This window comes from Paramisgurnus dabryanus, chromosome 15, assembly GCF_030506205.2.
Source record: "Paramisgurnus dabryanus chromosome 15, PD_genome_1.1, whole genome shotgun sequence".
NCBI classification, from domain to species: Eukaryota; Metazoa; Chordata; class Actinopteri; order Cypriniformes; family Cobitidae; genus Paramisgurnus; species Paramisgurnus dabryanus.
The window spans coordinates 10516797-10537345 of record NC_133351.1 but is presented as its reverse complement, the minus strand read 5'-3'; the positions used below and the strand labels follow the sequence as shown (position 1 = coordinate 10537345).

The 20549-nt window shown below is 37.4% G+C and overlaps 2 protein-coding genes across 5 annotated transcripts; one reads left to right on the top strand and one right to left on the bottom strand.

The window, feature by feature from the left end:
* The first annotated feature begins 181 nt into the window (after positions 1-181).
* On the top strand, positions 182-13509 carry plcd4b (phospholipase C, delta 4b). The gene is made up of 16 exons (XM_065252037.2): positions 182-1046; positions 2722-2766; positions 5067-5228; positions 5483-5711; positions 6557-6686; positions 6779-7010; positions 7346-7547; positions 7915-8059; positions 8162-8314; positions 9351-9488; positions 9573-9726; positions 10601-10717; positions 10892-11070; positions 11151-11283; positions 11404-11553; positions 11669-13509. Exons 2-16 carry the CDS (start codon positions 2745-2747, stop codon positions 11770-11772), a joined length of 2250 nt encoding a protein of 749 aa, XP_065108109.1. The 5' UTR covers positions 182-1046; positions 2722-2744; the 3' UTR covers positions 11773-13509.
* znf142 (zinc finger protein 142) lies at positions 13380-20416 on the bottom strand. Of its 4 annotated transcripts, XM_065252035.2 has the most exons (9): positions 20282-20334; positions 20069-20140; positions 19621-19786; positions 19029-19133; positions 18112-18939; positions 17732-17909; positions 14905-17653; positions 14714-14819; positions 13380-14633 (listed from the first exon to the last, which is right to left on the bottom strand). In XM_065252035.2, exons 3-9 carry the CDS (start codon positions 19697-19699, stop codon positions 14155-14157), a joined length of 4524 nt encoding a protein of 1507 aa, XP_065108107.1. In that variant the 5' UTR covers positions 19700-19786; positions 20069-20140; positions 20282-20334; the 3' UTR covers positions 13380-14154. The 4 variants fall into 4 exon arrangements, with proteins under 4 accessions (XP_065108107.1, XP_065108105.1, XP_065108108.1 ...); XM_065252033.2 differs by lacking the exon at positions 20069-20140 and having other exon boundaries at positions 20282-20416; XM_065252036.2 differs by lacking the exon at positions 20069-20140 and having other exon boundaries at positions 20286-20350.
* Positions 20417-20549: the final 133 nt, after the last annotated feature.

The window sequence follows — 20549 nt, the reverse complement described above, 5'->3', positions numbered from 1 at the left end:
ACGTGTTGCCTCATTTGCCAAAACGTATTTCCTGCATCCACCAGGATGTGGTTTGGTCAGAATTTGGATATATATTTTTTTTTTTTGCAAAAATAACAGATAAGATACAGTAAGAAATAAACAATCTTCCATGTAACAAAACAAAGTGTGGTTTATTAATCAGAATTTGGATACTCTACTGACTTTGCAGTCAAAAACTACAAATGTTAACTTTATAAACATCATCATCAAGTATTGATGTAGAAGAAGAAAAAGGATGTATTCAGTAATGTGTGTGGAAAGTTATTTGTAACAGTAGTTCTCATTTCCTCTCAATGTTTTATTTGTTGCACTCAAGCATATATGCTTGATATATAAACAAGTACAACAAATAGTGTGACTCTAATAATACTATGTAGATTTTTTCTGCTAAATGCATTGAAGACATCAGTACTCAACAATGTGTCTTTAAAGAATAAAAAAAACACAACTTTTTAAATGTATTTTAAATTTTTGGTAATAAAAACGTTTTTGGTTGTGTTTATGTGTTTCCCTTTAATTTCCATATTGACTCATTTGTAAGTTACTATGAAAAAACATGCTTACATGTAAATGTCAATGTAAATGTGTGTTGTGTCCGGTGAAATCCCTTTTGAGGCAATGTCAGAGATAGGTGTGTATAGTATGGCCACAATAATAATGTTTGATTTATAATGGTTTCTGTATTTCATCTTTCTGTCCATCACTACCAATCTGAAAAAATATCTGTCTGTATTCTAATAAAATAATATATAATCCAGTGGTTGTAAATTCACAAAGACCAGAAAACAACTACCCTACTACTGCAGGGCAAAAGGAAGGTGGGTGTGACTAGGAAGGAATGAGCCAGAGGAAGAGAGCGAGGAAGGGGGCAGGCTACAGTATGCATCACTCTGGTGGACTGGAAGCACAGACTGCAGATCTGTTTTCCCAGCACTTCACACAGAGCAGAAGAAACACATCAGATCTCACTGTTTCTCTCTAGAGCTCTGTGTGGTCTCTTTATTTATCAGATGACCTTCAGTCTGGTGAGTTTAGTTTATTCCCTTTTTCCTGTGTTGTTACACTCTGTTTGCTTTAGCAATCCATTTACAAGATGCAGACTTGCTTTTTGTCTTTGATGTGTGCTATGCACGTTTGCCAGCATTTACTATTAATAGTGTAGCTATGGTCACAATTAGAGTATTTTACAACAATACTCAATATTATAACAACAATATTTGAAAATCATGTGATGGCATGTTTATAGTTTTGTATTTCATAAGGTGACCATGATTTCTAATAATTTAATTTGAAAAGTCTGATTCACAGCAGAAGAAAAAATATTTTATAATATAATATGTATGCATTTATTAATATAGAACAATGACAGGAAACAAAACGAGTCAAATTCATATTCTGCTTTTTCTACTTGGTGTTATTGTGGTGATGGTGCCAGCAGAGGATCGTGTGAATCTCAGAGTCATATTTAGACATGAGTCATGACTCAGTATGTTATGCCGGGCTGCCCTTTTCTCATGTGCATGAATGAGCTTCCTTTTCTCTTAAGAGAAATGTATTATTAGAAAATCATTGTGTTTTCTTTTTATACAATTGGGCTTTTATGCATGCAACCTAATTTAAAAGTTTTAGCATCTTTCAAAAAAGAGAGTAGGCCTATGCACCAAAATTACATGATGCCAGTAAGTTCTCATATCAGTATCCTCAAGGATTTAGTTTCAGAAGGGTTTTGATAAAGACATGTTTGCCAAAGGATGGATAATATTAATGCAAACCATCAATAGTTAATGAGAATAAATGCACAGTACATCTCTCCAGTGTATACAGTATACGTGTACGAGACAACTTTAGAGTAGGGCTGGGCCGATCCACTTTTTCTATTACCGATACGATTTCGATACCTGTATTCTGAGTATCGACCGATACCGATCCCGATCCAATACTAGTATTTTTCTTGATCCATTTAGAATTGTGTGTGTATAAACACATAAATATATATATACGCACACATATACACACAAAACATGTTGCACAAAATCAAGAGAATATCATGTCAAGTGAATTTTTTTTTAATGAGATACAAGTTAAAAGAATTTAAGTGTTTTTACAAATTTAATAATTGTTTTTGAGTGGACATACGACTGAGCAAATAAAAAGTTCAAGTACATTTTTACTAAATTGCGCAAACTGTCACAACATGAAAGACTTTTTAATCAGATGTTTAAAATACGGCTTTTGTGTGTGTTTGTGTGTGTGTGTATGACATATTTAATTCATGCTACTACAGTGTAATAACTCGGCGAGCAGCAAACCATTCAGTTTTGTGACCTTAAATATCTTCATATTTGCATTTGTTTTTCGCATAAGGCTGTTGAATATATTAGGAAGATTTTGAATATAGTATATAATAACATTTATGGTGCTTTTATAATAGTTTGACTTTTCTGTAGCATGACAGTAACAACCACAAGTAATGCACAGTATCGGATTTGGATCGGCCCCGTTTTTTCGATACCCGATCCAGCAAAAAAGGTCCGTATTGACCCGATATCCGATCCAAAGTATTGGATCGGCCCACCCCTACTTTAGAGTATGTGAGCTATTTGTTCTTGACGAGTAAATGTAGCCATGTGTTAGGTTAATATGAATTGAACTTTGAATTTGTGGTAAAAGATGATCATTAATGATGATTTGTGTCTGCAGAAACATTGAAAGCATTGTAGAAAATGGAGTCATCCCAAAATGGTTGTAAGTTGTACTATTGCACTGTAAATGTTTGTTACCTAAAATATATTGTTAAGAAATGTAATTCGTAAACACAATACAGATGCAAGAAAAAGTATGTGAACCCCTAGGAATGAACTTTTTTTACAGTGATTTGCCATAAAATGTGATCTGATCCTTATTTAGGCTACAACAATGGACAAAAACGTGCATAAGCTGATACAAATAATTCTAGTTTCTTGTGTCTTTTTTGAAAACACCCATTAAACATTCACAGTGCTAGAGGAAACCCTTGGATTTAATAGCTTGTTAAACCTCCTTTGGCAGCAATTACTTTAAGCAAGCGCTTTCAGTAGCTCTAAATCAGACATGCACATTGTTCAGAAGGAATTTTTGCCCATTACCCTTTACAAAACCACTTTAACAAGTCTGGTGTAAACCGCTCTCTTGAGGTTATTTCACAGCATCTCTATGAGTTTAAGGTCTGTGTTTGACTAGGCCACTCCAAATGGTGCATTTTGTTTTTCTTAAGCCAGTCTGTTGTGGATTTACTTTAATGCTTAAGGTCATTGTCCTGCTGCATCAACCAACTTCTACTGAGCTTCAACTGGCAGACAGCCACCCAGACATTATCCTGTAAAATATTTTGTTAAACTTGGGAATTAATTTTCCCATCAATGAAGGCATGTGGTCCAGGGATAATGCGTTGATGTTGGTAAGCTGTTTCCTTTTGGCGCCATAGTATTTTTCCTGAACAATTAAACATTTGTTTCCTCAGTCCATAAAATATTTTCCCAGTAGTACACTGTGCCTGTTCAAAGACTTACGTATGGTAGACACACGAAAAGAGATGTGTGCAAGTTCCAATGATGTCTTCAAGCCTTTAGCTGTTACGTGTGGGTTTTTCTTTACTTCATTAAGTATTCTGCGTTGTGCCTTAGGAATTATCTCGGCTTGGCCGCCCACTTCTAGGAAGGGTAGCTACAGTATTAAACTGTCTTCGTTTATAGACAATTTCACAACTGTTGACTGATGGATGTCTAAACATTTTGAGATTATTTTGTTTCCCTTTGAAGGAGATCCTCACGTGCAGAATGTTTTTATTATTGTGTTTTTTAGTTGATTTTTATTCATTTATTTACATAATCATCATAATCATTAGTTATCCATATAATTGTTTATTTGATTATTCAATATTATTTTTATTAATATTCATTTCATTATTATCATTTTTATAATTCATTTATTAATTATGTTTATTCATTTATTATTTTATTTCTATATTTTATTAATTTATTCATTATATTTCTATATTTTATTATATTATTCATTCATTCATTTATTCATTATATTTCTATATTTTATATGTCTTATTAATTTCATGGTTGTTCAGTCTTATATTTGTGAAGCCTCATGAGCTGTCCAGCTGTGTAAACAGAGATAGATAAAGAGAATGTGTATGGAAGCTCAAGGTCTATGGGATGTTGCTATTAAGCAATTTTGATATAACAGAGCGTGCTGAATTCATGCGGGTAAGACTATGAACATTGAGACATATGCAACTGAAAATGTCCATCAATAAAACTCTGTTCTATTTTATCTTCAAAACCTTCGTCTCATGTCCTGCTTGTGTTCTTTTCTAGCAACGATCGATCAACCTCTTAACTGACAGAAGCCTGTTAAACAAATAAATTTACATTTCTGACGTGATCTGGTGCCCGGGGCTGTATCGTTTTTTATTTTGTCTGGTGTGGAGACCTGATCTAACACCTTTTTAGCCTGATGGATATCTTTAGAGAGCTCCTTCTTCTGAGCCATGGTTCATAAGAGCTGGACAGCAATTGTAAAATGTTTGAGTGCCTTTTTATCAATCCAAGCAGCAATAAACCACTCCTTTAAACTCATTTTATTAAATGGACTCCAGTTTGCCAGCTTCTAACACAAATTAGTTTTCATTAAAGTAATTAGTCTATGGGTTCATTTACATTTCCTCCAGGACTGTGAATGTTTAATGGGTGTTTTCAAAAAAGACACAAGAAACTAGAATTATTTGTGTGCACTCTAAAAACAAATGGTGATAAATAGCACTAAAAGTGGTTCACTGGCTCGTAATCAGGGAAACCATTTTAAATGCCATATAGGACCTTTGTAGCAGCTTTTTTTAGAGCGTGTTGTCAGCTTATGCATATTGTGTTTGTCTATTGTTGTGACCTAGATGAGGATCAGATTACATTTTATGGCAAATCACTGAAGAAAAACCAGTTTATTCATAGGGGTTCATTTATTCACTGTAGCTGGTTTTAACTATTGTGTTATTATTACAGGTGATGAGAGTCATAAAAATGTCCTTGAGACCATGAAGGCAGGGATGTTACTGCGAAAAGTCAAGTCTCGTATGTGGAAGCGTCAGCGTCACTATAAACTTCAGGAGGACTGCAAGACTATCACATATAAATCCAGCTGGGCAATAAACTCTTATTCTACCTGTAAGCCCTTGTGGGACCACTTTTGTTGTTATTATTTTATTATGATACAATTATTACACATTTTATTCTATTTTCTGTTTTTATAATTTTATGTATTTTGTTTAATTTTTGTATATGAATTGTTTATTTTTTTAGAAAATAAAATCACACAAAAAAATATATACATTGGACCTCTAAGCTGAAAAACAGTATCTTCTGAAGATTAAGCATGGTACTTTGCACCATATTTGTGAAATAATCTTTATGGTTTTCAGTCTCCATCAGTGATGTAGAGGTGGTCCGGGACGGCCATCAGTCAGAGACCCTGCTTAGCGTGGCAGATGAGTTTCCCGCTGATCGCTGCTTCACTGTGGTTTTCCGTGGACGCAAGGGAAACCTGGACCTGGTGGCTGAGTCAGCAGAAGAAGCTCAGGCCTGGATTCAGGGCATCCGAACCCTCATGGAGAACATGGAGAACATGGATGAGGGCACCAAACAAGACCAGTATCCTTATTATAGACATTATAGTAATGTAGCCTCTCAAAATCTTTAAAAAAAATTCCCTTGTTTTGGCCATGAATTGATTTTTAGTCATGGTTCGGTCTTTTTTAATATCATATTTTATATTATATTGATATACTAAAAGAGTATATAAGACACAAGACTTTTTTAAAATGTGAAAGAACTCTTTGGTGTCCTTAGAGCTCAAAATACCTTATAGATAATTTATTATATCATGTTTGTGCTATCTGTTGTTTTTCTGTGCTTTTCACTGCTTCTATTTATGTAAAGCTGCTTTGAAACAATTGACTTTTGTGAAAAGCGCTATATAAATAAAATTGAATTGAATTGAATTAAAATTGGCTCTTTGTAGGTGTGAGCAAAAAGGTGTGTCCTTTTACATGCAAATGAGCTGATCTCTGCACTAAATATCAAGTGTCGAGGTTGGAAAGTGCAGATTAAGGGGCGGTATTATCCCCTTCTGACATCACAAGGGGAGCCAAATTTCAATGAACTATTTTTTCACATGCTTGCAGAGAATGGTTTACCAAAACTAAGTTACTGGGTTGTTCTTTTTCCCATTTTATAGGTTGATACAAGCACTGGGGACCCAATTATTGCACTTAAAAATGAATAATTTTTTTTTTACATTTATGTATTTGGCAGATGCTTTTATTCAAAGCGCTGTTGTAACCTTTTGCGCTATACAGGAGCACAATTATTTAATTATTGAGAACTACATCAAATTATTATTATTAAATTATTAATAAAAATTATTATACAATTATTTAATTATACATTAGATAGATTAACGCTGAAGTTCTGTTTTCCTAAGCCAATTTGCTCAGATGGATCTCAGATTGGTTTTTAAAGGCAGACAGAAACAAAGATGGCAGAATGAACTTTAAGGAAGCAAAAAAACTGCTGAAAATGATGAACATCGACATGAATGAAGAACACGCAAGCTATCTTTTTAAGGTGCGCACCCATTGTTCACATGCAATTACCTGCATTTCCACCTTTATCCGACCGAGACTCATCGACTTCGGTCATTTACTTTTTTTTCACAGAAAGCAGATAAATCTCAGTCGGACACTTTGGAGAATGAGGAGTTTGTGGAGTTTTACAAGATGCTGACGGAAAGGAAAGAGGTGCTGGAGCTGTTTCAGGAGTATTCCAGTGATGGACAGAATCTCTCCCAGTGTGATTTGGAGGAGTTCCTCAGGGAGGAGCAGCTGGAGGGGGAGAGCAGTTACGAACATGCACTACAGCTCATTGATCAGTATGAGCCTTCAGACACAGGTATGGATTATTGCCTAACCCTTATAGAAAATCCTTAATAAGTACAATGATACTAAACCTAACTATTTGGCTACCCAGAGGAAAGTTTTGTTGCTCAGAGGTTGTTTTTGCATACATAATGTCTTCCTAATCGTACACACCCGAATCAACTCATGACGTTTTTAGTAGTAATGGGTATGCAGATATAGGACACATCCAAACTGTGTACTGTTTGGTGTCCCAGAGGAACAGGATGGGTCTGGATCATTGAGCCACAGTACATTGGTCATTAACTCAAGGTTACCGGGTAATGATTGATAATAGATGCAAATGGTTCTTTCTGTTTCCCTGTACAGCCAAAATGAATCACTGTATGTCAATCGATGGATTCTTAAAGTACCTGGCGTCTCCTGAGGGCTCCATCTTCAATCCAGAGCATCAAGACATCTTTCAAGACATGAGCCAGCCTCTCGTCCACTATTTCATCAACTCCTCCCACAACACGTACCTGATGGAAGATCAACTAAAAGGGCCCAGCAGTGTCGAGGCCTACATTAAGTGAGTTATAAAGTTCAGCTTACACATGGTAATACAGCTGTGTATTTACTTGAGGTGTCACTAGGGCTGTTTTTGCTAAAGGTCTGAATGTTTTTTTTTATTAATTTGTCTTTTCTGTAGCATTTTCATGTCAGGTATTTTTGTTGCAATAAAATAAATAAGCCATGAAACGTAATTTATTGGAAAGTCATATGTTCTGGAGACAATCCTGAAGACTAGAGGAACTAGAAAAGTTCCCTAAAATAGAGGACTTCCTAAAACTAGAGGAACTAGAAGATAATAGTATAGACTACTAGGCATTTAATGATGAAATATTTAGTTTAAATATTTGGTTCATAACTGCCTTTTTTATTTTGACTCTTTGAAGGGCCCTCATAAGAGGATGCAGGTGTGTAGAGGTGGACTGCTGGAATGGATCAAATGGAGAGCCCATAGTTTATCATGGACACACATTCACATCTAAGATTCTTCTTAAAGATGTAATAGCTGCTATTGCACAATATGCCTTCAAGGTGAGCGTTAAGACTCCACAAATTCACAAATGCACTGAAAATTGGTTATTTTTGCAGCCAGAATTATTTCCATTTCAGATTTTTAATTCTTTAAACTTTTAGGTGTCTGAGTATCCGCTCATAATATCCATAGAAAACCATTGCAGCATAGAGCAGCAGGAAGTAATGGCTCGACATTTCAGAGAGATCCTGGGTGATATGTTAATGACGACCACAGAAGATGCCAGAGACTCCAGTGAACTTCCTTCCCCAAAGGTGAGCTCAGGATAGCCATTCAGTACTTTAATCCATACAAATATCAATAGATTTTAATGGCAGTACACAACCGCTTTAAAAGTTGTCATTCTTCCATTTGAAAACTTGGATGAAATAATGTCTTATGATTTTAATGCTTGTGGACTGTAATGCACACGTTCATTAACAATTGATGGTGACGGATTGCAAAACTGCATACAGTGTTTAAATGTTGAATTACATATAGTCCTTTGACAGGAAAAAGTATCAAAACAGGAAAATACAGTTTTTAAGGCTAATGTTTCTTTAGTGTAAATTAAACATGTAGATACTCTCTAAAAAATGCATTTAATATATGGATAAATCTAACAACTGGGTTTTAACAAGCCTATACTGAGTTGTTTCAACCCATGGTTGCATTAAATATGGACATTTTCTAGGTTAATTTAACCCAGTGGTAGTTAGGTTTGTCCACATGTTATTCCAACCTGTGTTGAAATAACCCAAATGTTTTACTGAAGTTAAATATCTATAAGAATGGCATGTGAAGGCAAGACAATGTCATGGCAGTTCGTGGCTAATTTGTATGAATTTGTATGACCAAATTTGCACGTTTTTTATTATTTGCTTTTTACCCTGTGACATTGAGTTTAGGGGTGGGGTGCCATTATACTTTTTAAACACTCTTAAGATGAATGTGTTTTAAAACAACACAATCAAGTCAAAACACTAAATATGTTGTCCCAAATTAGACACATCTCTGTGTTATTATTGGAACAACACATTTTTAACACAACTTGTGTTGTCACTTTTATTAATTTTAATAAAAAATCTACACAAAATGACACATAATGTGTTAAAATGACACATACTGTTTCAAAAAGCGTAGCACAAAATGTGTAAAGAATTAACACATCATTTTTAAGAGTAAAATTGGGCCTTTATTTTTACAATTCACTTTGTATGAATTCATACAAATTTGCCAAATATATAAAAGGAACAAATTCTCATGAGATCAGGTTGGTCAAGCAGGTATATATGGCTTTATTTCTTTTAGGCACTTAAAAATAAAATCTTGCTGAAAGGAAAGAAGATTGAGTCGGAAAACCTCACAGGTGAAGTAAGTGATGAGGACGAAGCTGCAGAAATGAACAAGGACAATGCAGCATCAGAGAGCCCACCAACAAATGGAAAGGTATAATGTGTCAAAAATTATTGAGAAAATTAAAGGTTGCTCTGTGAATTGTGTTATTTTACATTGTTTTTTACTTCTATTTAGGAAGTGAAGCAAAAACTGTGCAAGGAGCTCTCAGACCTTGTGTTCTGTAAGAGCGTACATTTCCAAGGCTTTGAACATACACTTAACTCTTCCAAGCCTTACGATATGTCATCATTCTCAGAGTCTAAAGTCCGTAAATATTCCAAGGAATCAGGTCAGAAATACCAAATATCTAAATATTTCAACCCATCATTTAGCATACTTAACATTTTAATTAGATTTGCACGTTTAGGGGCGGTTTCTCAGACAGGGTTTAGATTAATCCAGGACTAGGTCTTAGTTATATTAGAACATATGAGACAAAACAATGGCACTGGTATATGTTAGGATATGTCAGTATAAAGTGTGTTTAAATTAAGGCAGCTCAAACATGCATTTTAGTCTGGGATTTGGGATTAAGTTGTGTTGTATACAGTGGCAGATCGTGACTGCTCTTCTGAGGGGCGCATGTTCAAAATAAGTGTTCGGAGTGTCGTGTGGTGCTCGTGTTTTCAAATATGTGTTTGTTGCATCATGTGAACCATGTGTATAACGTGTTTTGTCTAAATAACGCGTAAAAAACGTTTATGAATAAAAGAGACGCTCACGTTCACAAAACACACGCTATACACTCCCTTAACAGAAAACTCTGATTACACATGAGATTATGCGAGTATCTGGCAAACGCCAGCGTCTCTTTTATCATAAACCCTTAAGACGCATCAGCAGTAGGCACTTATTTTGAAAAGACACGTGATGCACATAGGTTCACTCTACGCGCCGAACACATATTTTGAAATTACGAACCACACACGACGGGCTACATACATGTTGTGACGAACTTCGCATCGTGCGCCCTCGAAAAAAAGAAGTCACCGGCCGCCACTGGTTGTATATTTAATTAAGTTTTTTTTGCTACTTTACCTTTAAGAAACACCATTTTTGACAATGAAATTAACCTTCATGCTAAACACATTCTTTTTCTGTGCAAATAATTACATTTTCTGTATGATAGATATATTTTCATATTTTTATTTTTCACATTTCAGGCCCAGATTTTGTGCTACATAACACCAGGCAGTTGAGCAGAATATATCCAAGTGGAATTAGGACAGATTCATCAAATTATTGTCCACAGGACATGTGGAACATAGGGTGCCAGATTGGTTAGTATGTTGGAAATTTTATTAAACACAATAACTTCCATATGTACTTCAGGATATAATAGCACAAGCACGTCAGGAAAGCATTTTTAACACTTAACGTGATGTAAATAGGAGAAGGGAAACACAGATAATGGAAATTTAATCTGCAATATGTAATGTACCTCTGCTCTATAGTGGCATTAAACTTCCAGACAGCAGGATTGGAAATGGATCTTAATGATGGTCTATTCAGTCAGAATAGCCACTGCGGCTATGTCCTAAAACCTGAGATCCTGCGCAACAGAGAGAAATGCTTTGATCCAGATAACCCGCTTGAACGGGACAATTATCACCCTTTACAGTTTTATATTAAAGTAAGTGTAGTAATATTTCTTAGTAGTTCTTGGTAATAAGACTTCATATATTGATTGCTGTTTTCTGTCTCGGTTTGTAGGTTATTAGTGCCCAACAGCTCCCTAAATTAAGTAAAAAAGATTGGTGCATTGTAGACCCTTTTGTACGGGTGGAAATTTATGGCGTTCCTTTGGACCAAACCAAACAGGAGACCAAATACATTGAGAACAATGGTAAGGAAGTAAACAAATGCTTGGAAGTAGTGCCAAGTCACATGAAAATGCTGCATGAAATAATAATGAGAGTGCATTATGTGCTTCCATTGATTTTTCTATCATGTTATACCTGAATAGGATTTAATCCATGTTGGAACGAAACTCTGCAGTTCACAATCCACACCCCTGAGCTGGCACTGGTTCGTTTTGTAGTTGAAGACTATGATAAAGCATCAAGGAATGATTTCATAGGACAATACACTCTTCCTTTCACCTCTATTCAACCAGGTAGGACTATTAAAACAGTGGCAGACAAACTGAAAATACCGGTTATGGGTCTTTGTATGGGTCATTTATATTGGTCACGGTGTCCTGAAAAATAACAAAATCCTTTTGTTTCCAGGGTATCGTCATGTGCATCTGCTGTCAAAAGACGGAACGAGTCTTTCTCCATCTTCCCTGTTTGTTCATATTACAATCACAGAGCTTCAAACTACAGGAGTTTGACCTAAATACTGTAACAAGTCAAGACAATCCCAACAGCAAACCAGTCTGTAGTCGTAGTTTTAGTACAGGAAAAATTGGCTGTAAATTATATAAAGAAAGAAACGAAAAGAAAAGTCTTTCAAACATGCACTAAAAAGGAAAGCAGTTTAGTCAGTATAGTATTTGCTTGGTTTTAAAGGTGGGGTGCATGATTTTTGAGAAATGCAAAAAATTCGGGCCGAGTACCAAATCACACTTGTAGCCAATCAGCAGTAAGGGGCGTGTCTACTAACCGACATTGTTGCCTGGGTTGCAGATGTGAGGGGCGGGTCTATCAAAAGAAGGTCCAGATTCTATTGGGGTGGGGGTGTGTTTGTTTAGGTGATTTCAAATGTCAATATTAGGTGTGTTCGACATCGGCTGGATGTAACCGATCGACGAGATTAGGAGCTAAAAACGGAGACGTGAAGTCGGACACGCTGTGGTTCCCGTAGTTTGCTGCATTTACATCAGGCTTCGCTGATTACATGGCGTTTGATTGCTTTATCGCAGTAAACAGGATTTTTAAGATGTAAACAACATAAAACGTGAATTATACTGTTTTGAATGGGACAGAAGAGGCTGTTTTTACAAGAATAAAGTTCAAACTACATTTTTTATCCATTTTATTTTGATGAAGATGACACAATATAACATCGCAGCTACATCAAAAGCACACGAAACACACGTGATTGTTGTCATGCAGTGAATCCGACCAATCGTGATACAGCCTGTGCAGCTCCTCTTGGCGAACTGCGCTGGCTAACTCAATCGGCTGATCTCAAATCGCTCTCGCGGTTCTTTAAAACCATATGACACAGTCATGTGCCTTCAGCGCCAGCTCAAGTCGGACAAAATTACTTCAAGTCAGCCGCCGAACGGTCTGCGCAGCACCGCATAAAGTCGAACACACCTAATGGCTTTCAGAGATTGTGCACCCCACCTTTAATAGTGCCTTCTGTAATCATTCATAAAATGCTAATTGTAACTATATAAATGTATAATTTATGCAATATATAAAGTTTATTATTTTATTATATAGATACGGAAAAACTTGAAGAAAAATCGATTTAGTTTTTATTAAATGTTATCAACAGTAGTCAGGGTAGAAAGTGGTTTAAAGGGGTAATTCACCCAAAAATAAAAATTCTGTCATTTCATCACCCTCATGTTGTTCTAAACCTGTGTGAGATTATTAATTCTGTTGAACACAAAGATATTTTGATAAATGATGGCATTGACTTCAGTAATATTTGTTTTTCCTACTATGGAGGTAAATGGGTAAAGTCAACTGCATAGTTATCACCATTTATGAAAATAGCTTTGTCTTCAACAGAATTATTCAATAATATTTTAATAAATGATGGTAAGCACACAGATGACTAGTGTTGGGGAACGTTACTTTTAAAAGTAATGCATTACAATATTAAGTTACTCCCCAAAAAAGTAACTAATTGCATTACTTAGTTACTTTTCATGGAGAGTAATGCTTACGTTACTTTTAAGTTACTTTTTCTTACTTTTTTATTATCAGGCTTGATCTCTTTCAGGCCTTGCATGTGTCTTTTATGAAGTTTTGCATTCAGAAATTGCATATTTTCATCACAAAAATGTCAAGCTCTGGCCTGCCATTTCCATTTCTGACTCAAACTGTTCCCGCTAAGGTGCACATAGATTGCGTAATTCTGCGTGACTATGATTAATTTAATTCAGAACATTCTTTTTTATCGAATTAATTAAACTGAAAAGAAACTCACATTACTTTTTTTAAAAAGTAACTTAAATTAATGTGTACATTTATAAAGTAACGCGTTACTTTACTCGTTACTTCAGAAAAGTAATATTATTACGTAATGCACATTACTTGTAATGTGTTACCCCCAACACTGCAGATGACAGTACCTATTGACTTCTATAGTATTTGTTTTTCCTACTATGGAAGTCAATGGGTACCATTAACTGTGCAGCTATGATAGTTTATCAAAATATCTTTTGTGTTCAACAGAAAAAAACTCAAATAGGTTTAAAACAACATTAGAGTCAGTAAATTATGACAGAATTTTCATTTTTGGGTGAACCGTCCTTTTAAGGTAATGCATAATCTGAATTAATATAAATTAAGCATGGTAACGGTGCTCTTTATTAATGACCAAATTTTCCATTACTCTCATCATGTATGAATATCTATCATCAATTCATTATACCTTAAAAAACATTTCTTTAAAAGAATAAACAGGAATAAACAAATTTTAAAAGTTTATTTACTGTGGTTTCCATGAATGTTAATGGCATGTAATACTGTCATATTTTATCATGCTCTATATTCAAACTGTTGTATCTATGTATACAGAAGACAATGCATGACTATATGTCTCCTGCTTGAATGTCTCCTAACGCAGATTGGCCACCCTTCTGAGAGTCATCTTCTGTAATCCAAGTCTTTTGTGTAACCATGCTAGAGGCCTCTTGGTCTTTACCCACACCGTCTTGCACAGGCAGGTCAGGGTGATGTCTCTGAAGATGCTTCACTACCTGAAATTTCTGCTTGGCCCTGTAGGGGCAGTGGAGGCAGTAAAATGGCAACTGATTGGTGTGGGACAGGTAATGATGTCGGAGACCTGCGGGCCAGCGGAACGCCCTTTGACATACGGCGCAAACGTAAGGCCGTTCCTCACTGTGTTTTCTCTGGTGAGTCTTTAGCAGAAAGCGCGTCTTAAAAGCCTTGCCGCATTTCTCACAGATGAAGGAGCGTGCATCTCTGTGGCGCGTCTCCCGGTGGATACGCAAAGCGTCTGCGCGGTTTGTTCGGTACTCGCAGTCTTCACACGAATACGGCTTGGCTCCTGTTGAAGCACAGAGGAGGATAAACACACACACATTAAAGTAAAAATCAATAAAACTTTGTTATTCTTCAGATACATACCTGTATGCTTCGTCATGTGATACTTAAGCTGGTTGACCCATTTGCATTTGTATCCACATTCTGGGCAGAGGTATTTACGTTCCTCCGTGTGAATCCTCATGTGATACTTTAAATAGAAAGCTGAATTAGGTTAAGGGAGCATCAATAAATTCCAATCAAAGGCCAGATTTATATAAAACAGTGATTTGTACCTGTAACCGTGAGGGATCGGCACAAGCATAGCTGCACTTCTCACAGCGATAAGGCTTCTCTCCAGTATGTACCCGTATGTGCCAAGTAATCTTCTGTTTATTCCTAGTGGAAAACTCGCATTCGGTGCACTTAAACAGGCAGGTTCCTCCGTGGGAACGCACATGTTGATCAAACACCAATTGGTGGGTGCAGGAGAAACCACAAACGTCACACTTCAGAGTTTTTTCGGCAGGTGGCCCACCTTCGTGCTCATCTAACATGTGCTGGACCAAAAGGAGTCTTTTATGAGTGCTGAAGGAACAAACCGAACACTGATGGGTAACGGAGGTCTTGATTTGTTTATCTGGACCGTCCTGAGTGCCAGAATCCTCTGTTATTGCACCATCCTTAATGTGAGAATGGTCGCGCTGCATGTGAGCTTTAAGAGAAGCTTGGCGGTTGCAAGTAAAGCTGCAGTTAGCGCAAGACAAACTGTTAGCAAACTGATGCACGCGGTTGCAATGTTGCTTAAGGGCAATATCTGAGCTAAAACGTGCGTTGCATTGGCAGCACTGGTGTTTTAGGTCACCAGTGTGGCAGCTCAGGTTGTGTCTGTTGATGTCATTAAAGTTATACGCCTTGTAGTCACAAAAAGAACAAAAATGTGTTGGGTGTTTGTCATGGATACGCTGATGGTGCAGACGTAGTCTGGATGTGGTGCCGAACGTCTGGCCACACAGTTCACAGCGATGCCTCCCAACACCCGTGTGCATGGACTCATGGGCCTCTAGGCGGTAGCGGCGCACCGTGCTAAACGAACAAAAGCGGCATTGGTGAGGTCGAATTCCCTCGTGTTTCATGGCAACGTGCTGGGTCAGGCAACGCTCTTGTTTGCAGGTGAAGGAGCAGAGCTTGCACTGAAGTACGCCTGATGTGACGTTTTTGTCCTTACTGTGACCTAAAACATGATGGTTTAGAGATCTTTCAGATTTGGCCACGAATGAACAGTGTGGACATTGTAGTTCTCCTGGTTTTAAACAACCCTTTATCTCATGACTTGATAGCGCTCTCTTCTGATGGCACACAAAAGGACAATTGGGACATGAGAATCGAGGTTTGGGCTCTCGTGGTATTTCTTCCTCTGACAAATCTCTTTCAGGGTAATTTTCCTCATCTTCATCCTGACGATAATCCGAGTCACTAGGATCTTCATCCGGTTCAAAATTCTCTTCATTTTCAGTTTGACTTTTGTTGCGTACTCTTCTCCTGCATGCTGCGCAATGCCGATCAATTGTGACTTTCCTGATCGATTGAAAACGACATACTTTGCAGGTAAAACGACCGTCATCTTCAATGTAACCACAGATCTCATAATTTACAGAGCCCTCCGTCTCAGTATTGATATTCTTGCTATTTCTACATTTGACAGATGCCTGACTGTCCTGTGATGTGCTTTCAATTGAATCATCTCCAATGATCTCAGTAATTTGGGGTTGCTTAGTCTGACTAACAACAATATCAGTGCTCTCTTTTGAATTACTCTCGATTACATGATCGGACACATTACTCCCTGATGTACTCGTAGTGTTTGTGTTAAATGTCTTTTTTAAAGATCGGCACTTCCTGAGTCGATGAGTGTTCAGAGAACGCTGCTGTTTAAACTGCAAGCCACAGTCCTGACAACGTAGTGCTGCTTTCATCACCTGGCAGGATGATCTGTTGTGTCGGATTAACGCTGCTTGTTTTCTAGTCACGTAAGAGCAGCGGCTACACCGGTAAATGTTGTCTCGTGTCTGGACGACAAGCATTTGCACCCTGCCCTCTAATACAAGGGCTTCGGCCTGGTCTTTGTCTTGCCTCCTCATGGCCTGCAGACGGGTTTCTGAAGCAGATGATTCAGAAGTTGGGATCTCCTGATGGACCACCCTGTCCTTCTCAGTTTCTGTGACCGGTGGCAGATTTTCAGAGTCACTTTGGACCTCGCGGTATGAAATACTGTCATCTTCGTCCTCAGCTGTTGGCTCTGGGGAGTTCTGGTGGAGGGCATGTAATGGAGATCCGGCATGGCCTACATCAAAAGTAGTATTTTCTTCTGTCTCAGCAGGCAAAAGTATGACTTGTGTGCTATCTGTGCTTGTTTGTGCAGTAAAAACTGGAGTGTCACATTGTTCTTCAGGAAGCTTACATGCCTCTTCTCTTGGGGGTACAATATTGGTCTCCTTATTATCAATCTCATTATTATTTATCGAGTCATCGATAGTCTCATTGGGATCTTCTGTATTACCGTTTTGTTCCCCAGATTCAAAATCTGCAGTCTGAGGTGCCGTAGTTTTGGAGAAAAAGCTCCGCGTCAAATCCGTCGAGTTTAGTTCTTTCTCTTTCTCAGCATACCTCTCGAGCCACCCCACGTCTCCGGGTACATATCCGTGGCTTTTCTTTTTGTGCAGGAAGAGACCTGTGCTGCTAAAAGTGGTGTATCGACAAAGCGCGCAGCTGAACATGCGCGTACGCGTGTGTCTGCAGTTCTCATGGCTATGCAGGGCTTGCCGATGCTTCGTCGTGTAAGGGCAAAATTTACACTGGTAAACAGGAGGTTTAATGTCTGCATTTGTGGAGTGCTTGAGCTGCATATGCCTGCACAGCTCAGTTTTTCTCTTGCAGGAGTACGCGCACACCTCACAGATCAGGGACTTTTCCTGGTGACGGAGTTTGTGGCTGTTTAGTTGGTCAATGCGGTGGCAACGATATGGACACTGATTGCATTTGTACCTGCAAGTGTTGAGAAGCAGGTCAGTATTATGAGTACCCATCACATTATAATTATTACAAAAAAATCTAAAACAATACCTCAGATCTCCCACGTGCTTACGCATGTGGACGCTCAGATAGTGTTTCCATTTGGTAACATATCCACATTCAGAGCACATGTGGTGTTTTTCGTTGGAATGTGTCAGCATGTGCTTTGATAGGTACGTCTCATCACGGCATCTGAAGTCGCACAGCGTACATTTGTGGGGTTTTTCGCCTGCAAATACAAATTCATGAATTAACAGCTCAGTTTAAAAATGTTCATCACTAAATCTACATCTACATTACTCCCACTTCAATTTCCATTGGGGATTTATTTCATTCACTAAGCTTGTCACAATGAATCATGGGATTGCCTTTTCTACACAAAGGATGCCTAGAATCCAGCTAAATTGAGGTATCTCAGGTATGTATCTCACCAGTATGCATCAGCATGTGTCTTTTGAGGACCCGTTTGTGTGCCGTCACAAAGCTGCACTGCGGGCAGTGTTGCGTTTTCTCATTGGCATGAAAGCGGCCAACGTGTTGATTGAACTCTACAGGGTTGAGAGTGGAAAAAGTACAAAAACTACAGTTCAGCTCTTGTTTCCCTAGATGTCCCTGTCTCTTGTGCTGCAGAAAGCGATTTTTATTTGAGCAGGAAAAGTCACAGTGCGGGCAGTGGTAGGCCTGATGCGTGCGAAAGTGTTTCTCCATGTCGTCTTGGCTCCCAAAAACGGCACCACAGGAGTGGTGGCGGCACCCCACAGCCTCGATTCTGTGAGCCTCTAACGTGTGCTTTTGAAGCTTCTTCTTTTCTGTACACTGAAATGAGCAGCCCTTATAAAAGCAGAGCAATGGCTGCCCTTTTTGTGTGTTGTTGTGGGACTTCATATGACTCTTTAAAGCCTGACTCTGATTGAACGTCTCTTGGCAAGTTGGGCACGTAAACAGCTCTTCTTTGTGAGCGTCATCATCTTGGTGCCCGTGCACGCTGGCAAGGTGCCGTCGGAGAGAATTACGTTCCACAGCTTTGTATTCGCACAGGTGGCACCGGTGAAGTTTCTGTCCGGTCTCTCTTAGCATGTGGACGCGTAGTTTACTCTTGCTGGTAAAGTAATGTTTGCAGGTGGGGCACTGCAGACTGGGATCAGGGAAATGAAGGCGCATGTGTTCCATCAGATGGGAGCGAGACTTGAAGCATCGTCTGCATTCTGAGCAGATGTGGGTACGATACATGTGTTCGGTGCCCTCTGCAACATGACCCACTGAACAGGAACAGACAGGATTAGTTAATACGGGATAACAGTTATTCATAAAGGGCATAAAAGAAAACAAAATCATGGTTTGTGTTTACCTTCAGATGTAGACTTTTCTTGGATAACAGAGGGAGACTTTTTTCTTTTTTTGGATGTTTTCAATCTTTTGGCTACTTTTTTCCTGCTTGGTAGCACAGGATTATCTGTCCCATTCAAATGAGGCAAAATTAAAACAGGAATAAAATAAAACACTTCCTATTATGAACTAACAAGGTTGTAAAAAAATAAGACAATCTGATTTTCAAGACTTACTGATATATTGGTTTATATATGCTTAAATGCATGAAATTATAAATAAATTAATGTTTTAACATTACATTATTTTAATTAACTTGCAAAAGTTTTTTGTAGTATTCATTAAAATTAAATATAAAAATAATATAGTATAGTAATATAAGTTTACTATTGTAATTTTGAATAAATTGTAATATACTGTAGTAGTATATTATAGTAGTTACAACACTTTGTTAATGTACACTACAGTGTTCTGTTTTATTTACTATTGGTAATAATGACACACTGTAGTGAATACTGTTGTAGACTTTAATATTTAATACAAAAAAGAGTTATATATATAGTTTGGTTTTAGCTTAATATATGGTTTGATTATTATAATATAATTTATTTTACCTTCAGATGTATCGTGTGTTGTAAGATTGTCATTTTCCACATGGTTAGCGGCATCATATCCAGACATTTGCTGCTCCATTTTAAATCTCCAAATAACATTAGGGGTTAAGGAAGGAAACTCTTACAGCATCAGGACCATGAATCTCCCAAGGCAACATGAATTACTCTGCATCACAAATAACAACTGTTACTGAATATTATTTACTGATTTCTTGAAATACCATACAAGCCTATAAACTAAAGTGGTCAAATAACATAATAAAAAGCAGTAAATCATTTGCATAGTTTTTGTACAGTTTATGTACAGTGGTCAAATAACAAAAGAAAGGCAGCAGACCTTTTGCATGGTTTTAGTACAGTTTAAGTACACAGAACGGGATATTTTTTTGGATTTTATTTTTGCATTGGGGTTCAACATAACAAATGAATAATGTGAGATAAATATTACCAGGAGAGGGTTTAACGTTACACGCAGAAAACGTTTCTGACCTACTGCGCGGACATTTCTGTTGCATTCGCTCTGATAAACAAATAAACAACAACACGGTTCTTAACCAAAAAGAGGCGACACAACTAAATAACAATTTGGATCAAAAAGACTTATTACGTTTATATGTATAACGTATATATAAAATAACAACCTACGTTAAATAGATATTACCTACTGCTGTTGTTTTGAGGGAAACGATGTGAGCGGCGCCATTTCTGTGCTTTCTCAGTTCAAAGTGACAAATCACGTTAGACATAATCATGTTGTATACATTATTTAAAATGATTAAATCAAAATGCCCATAATATGTCTCTGTATGTATATTTGTTTTCTTAAAGAAAAATATAGAAAATATTGAGATTTAATATCCACAGCGGAACTATTAATGCGAAACACATTTAAGACGGAACTATTTTCCTAAACACCGGAAGCAACATAG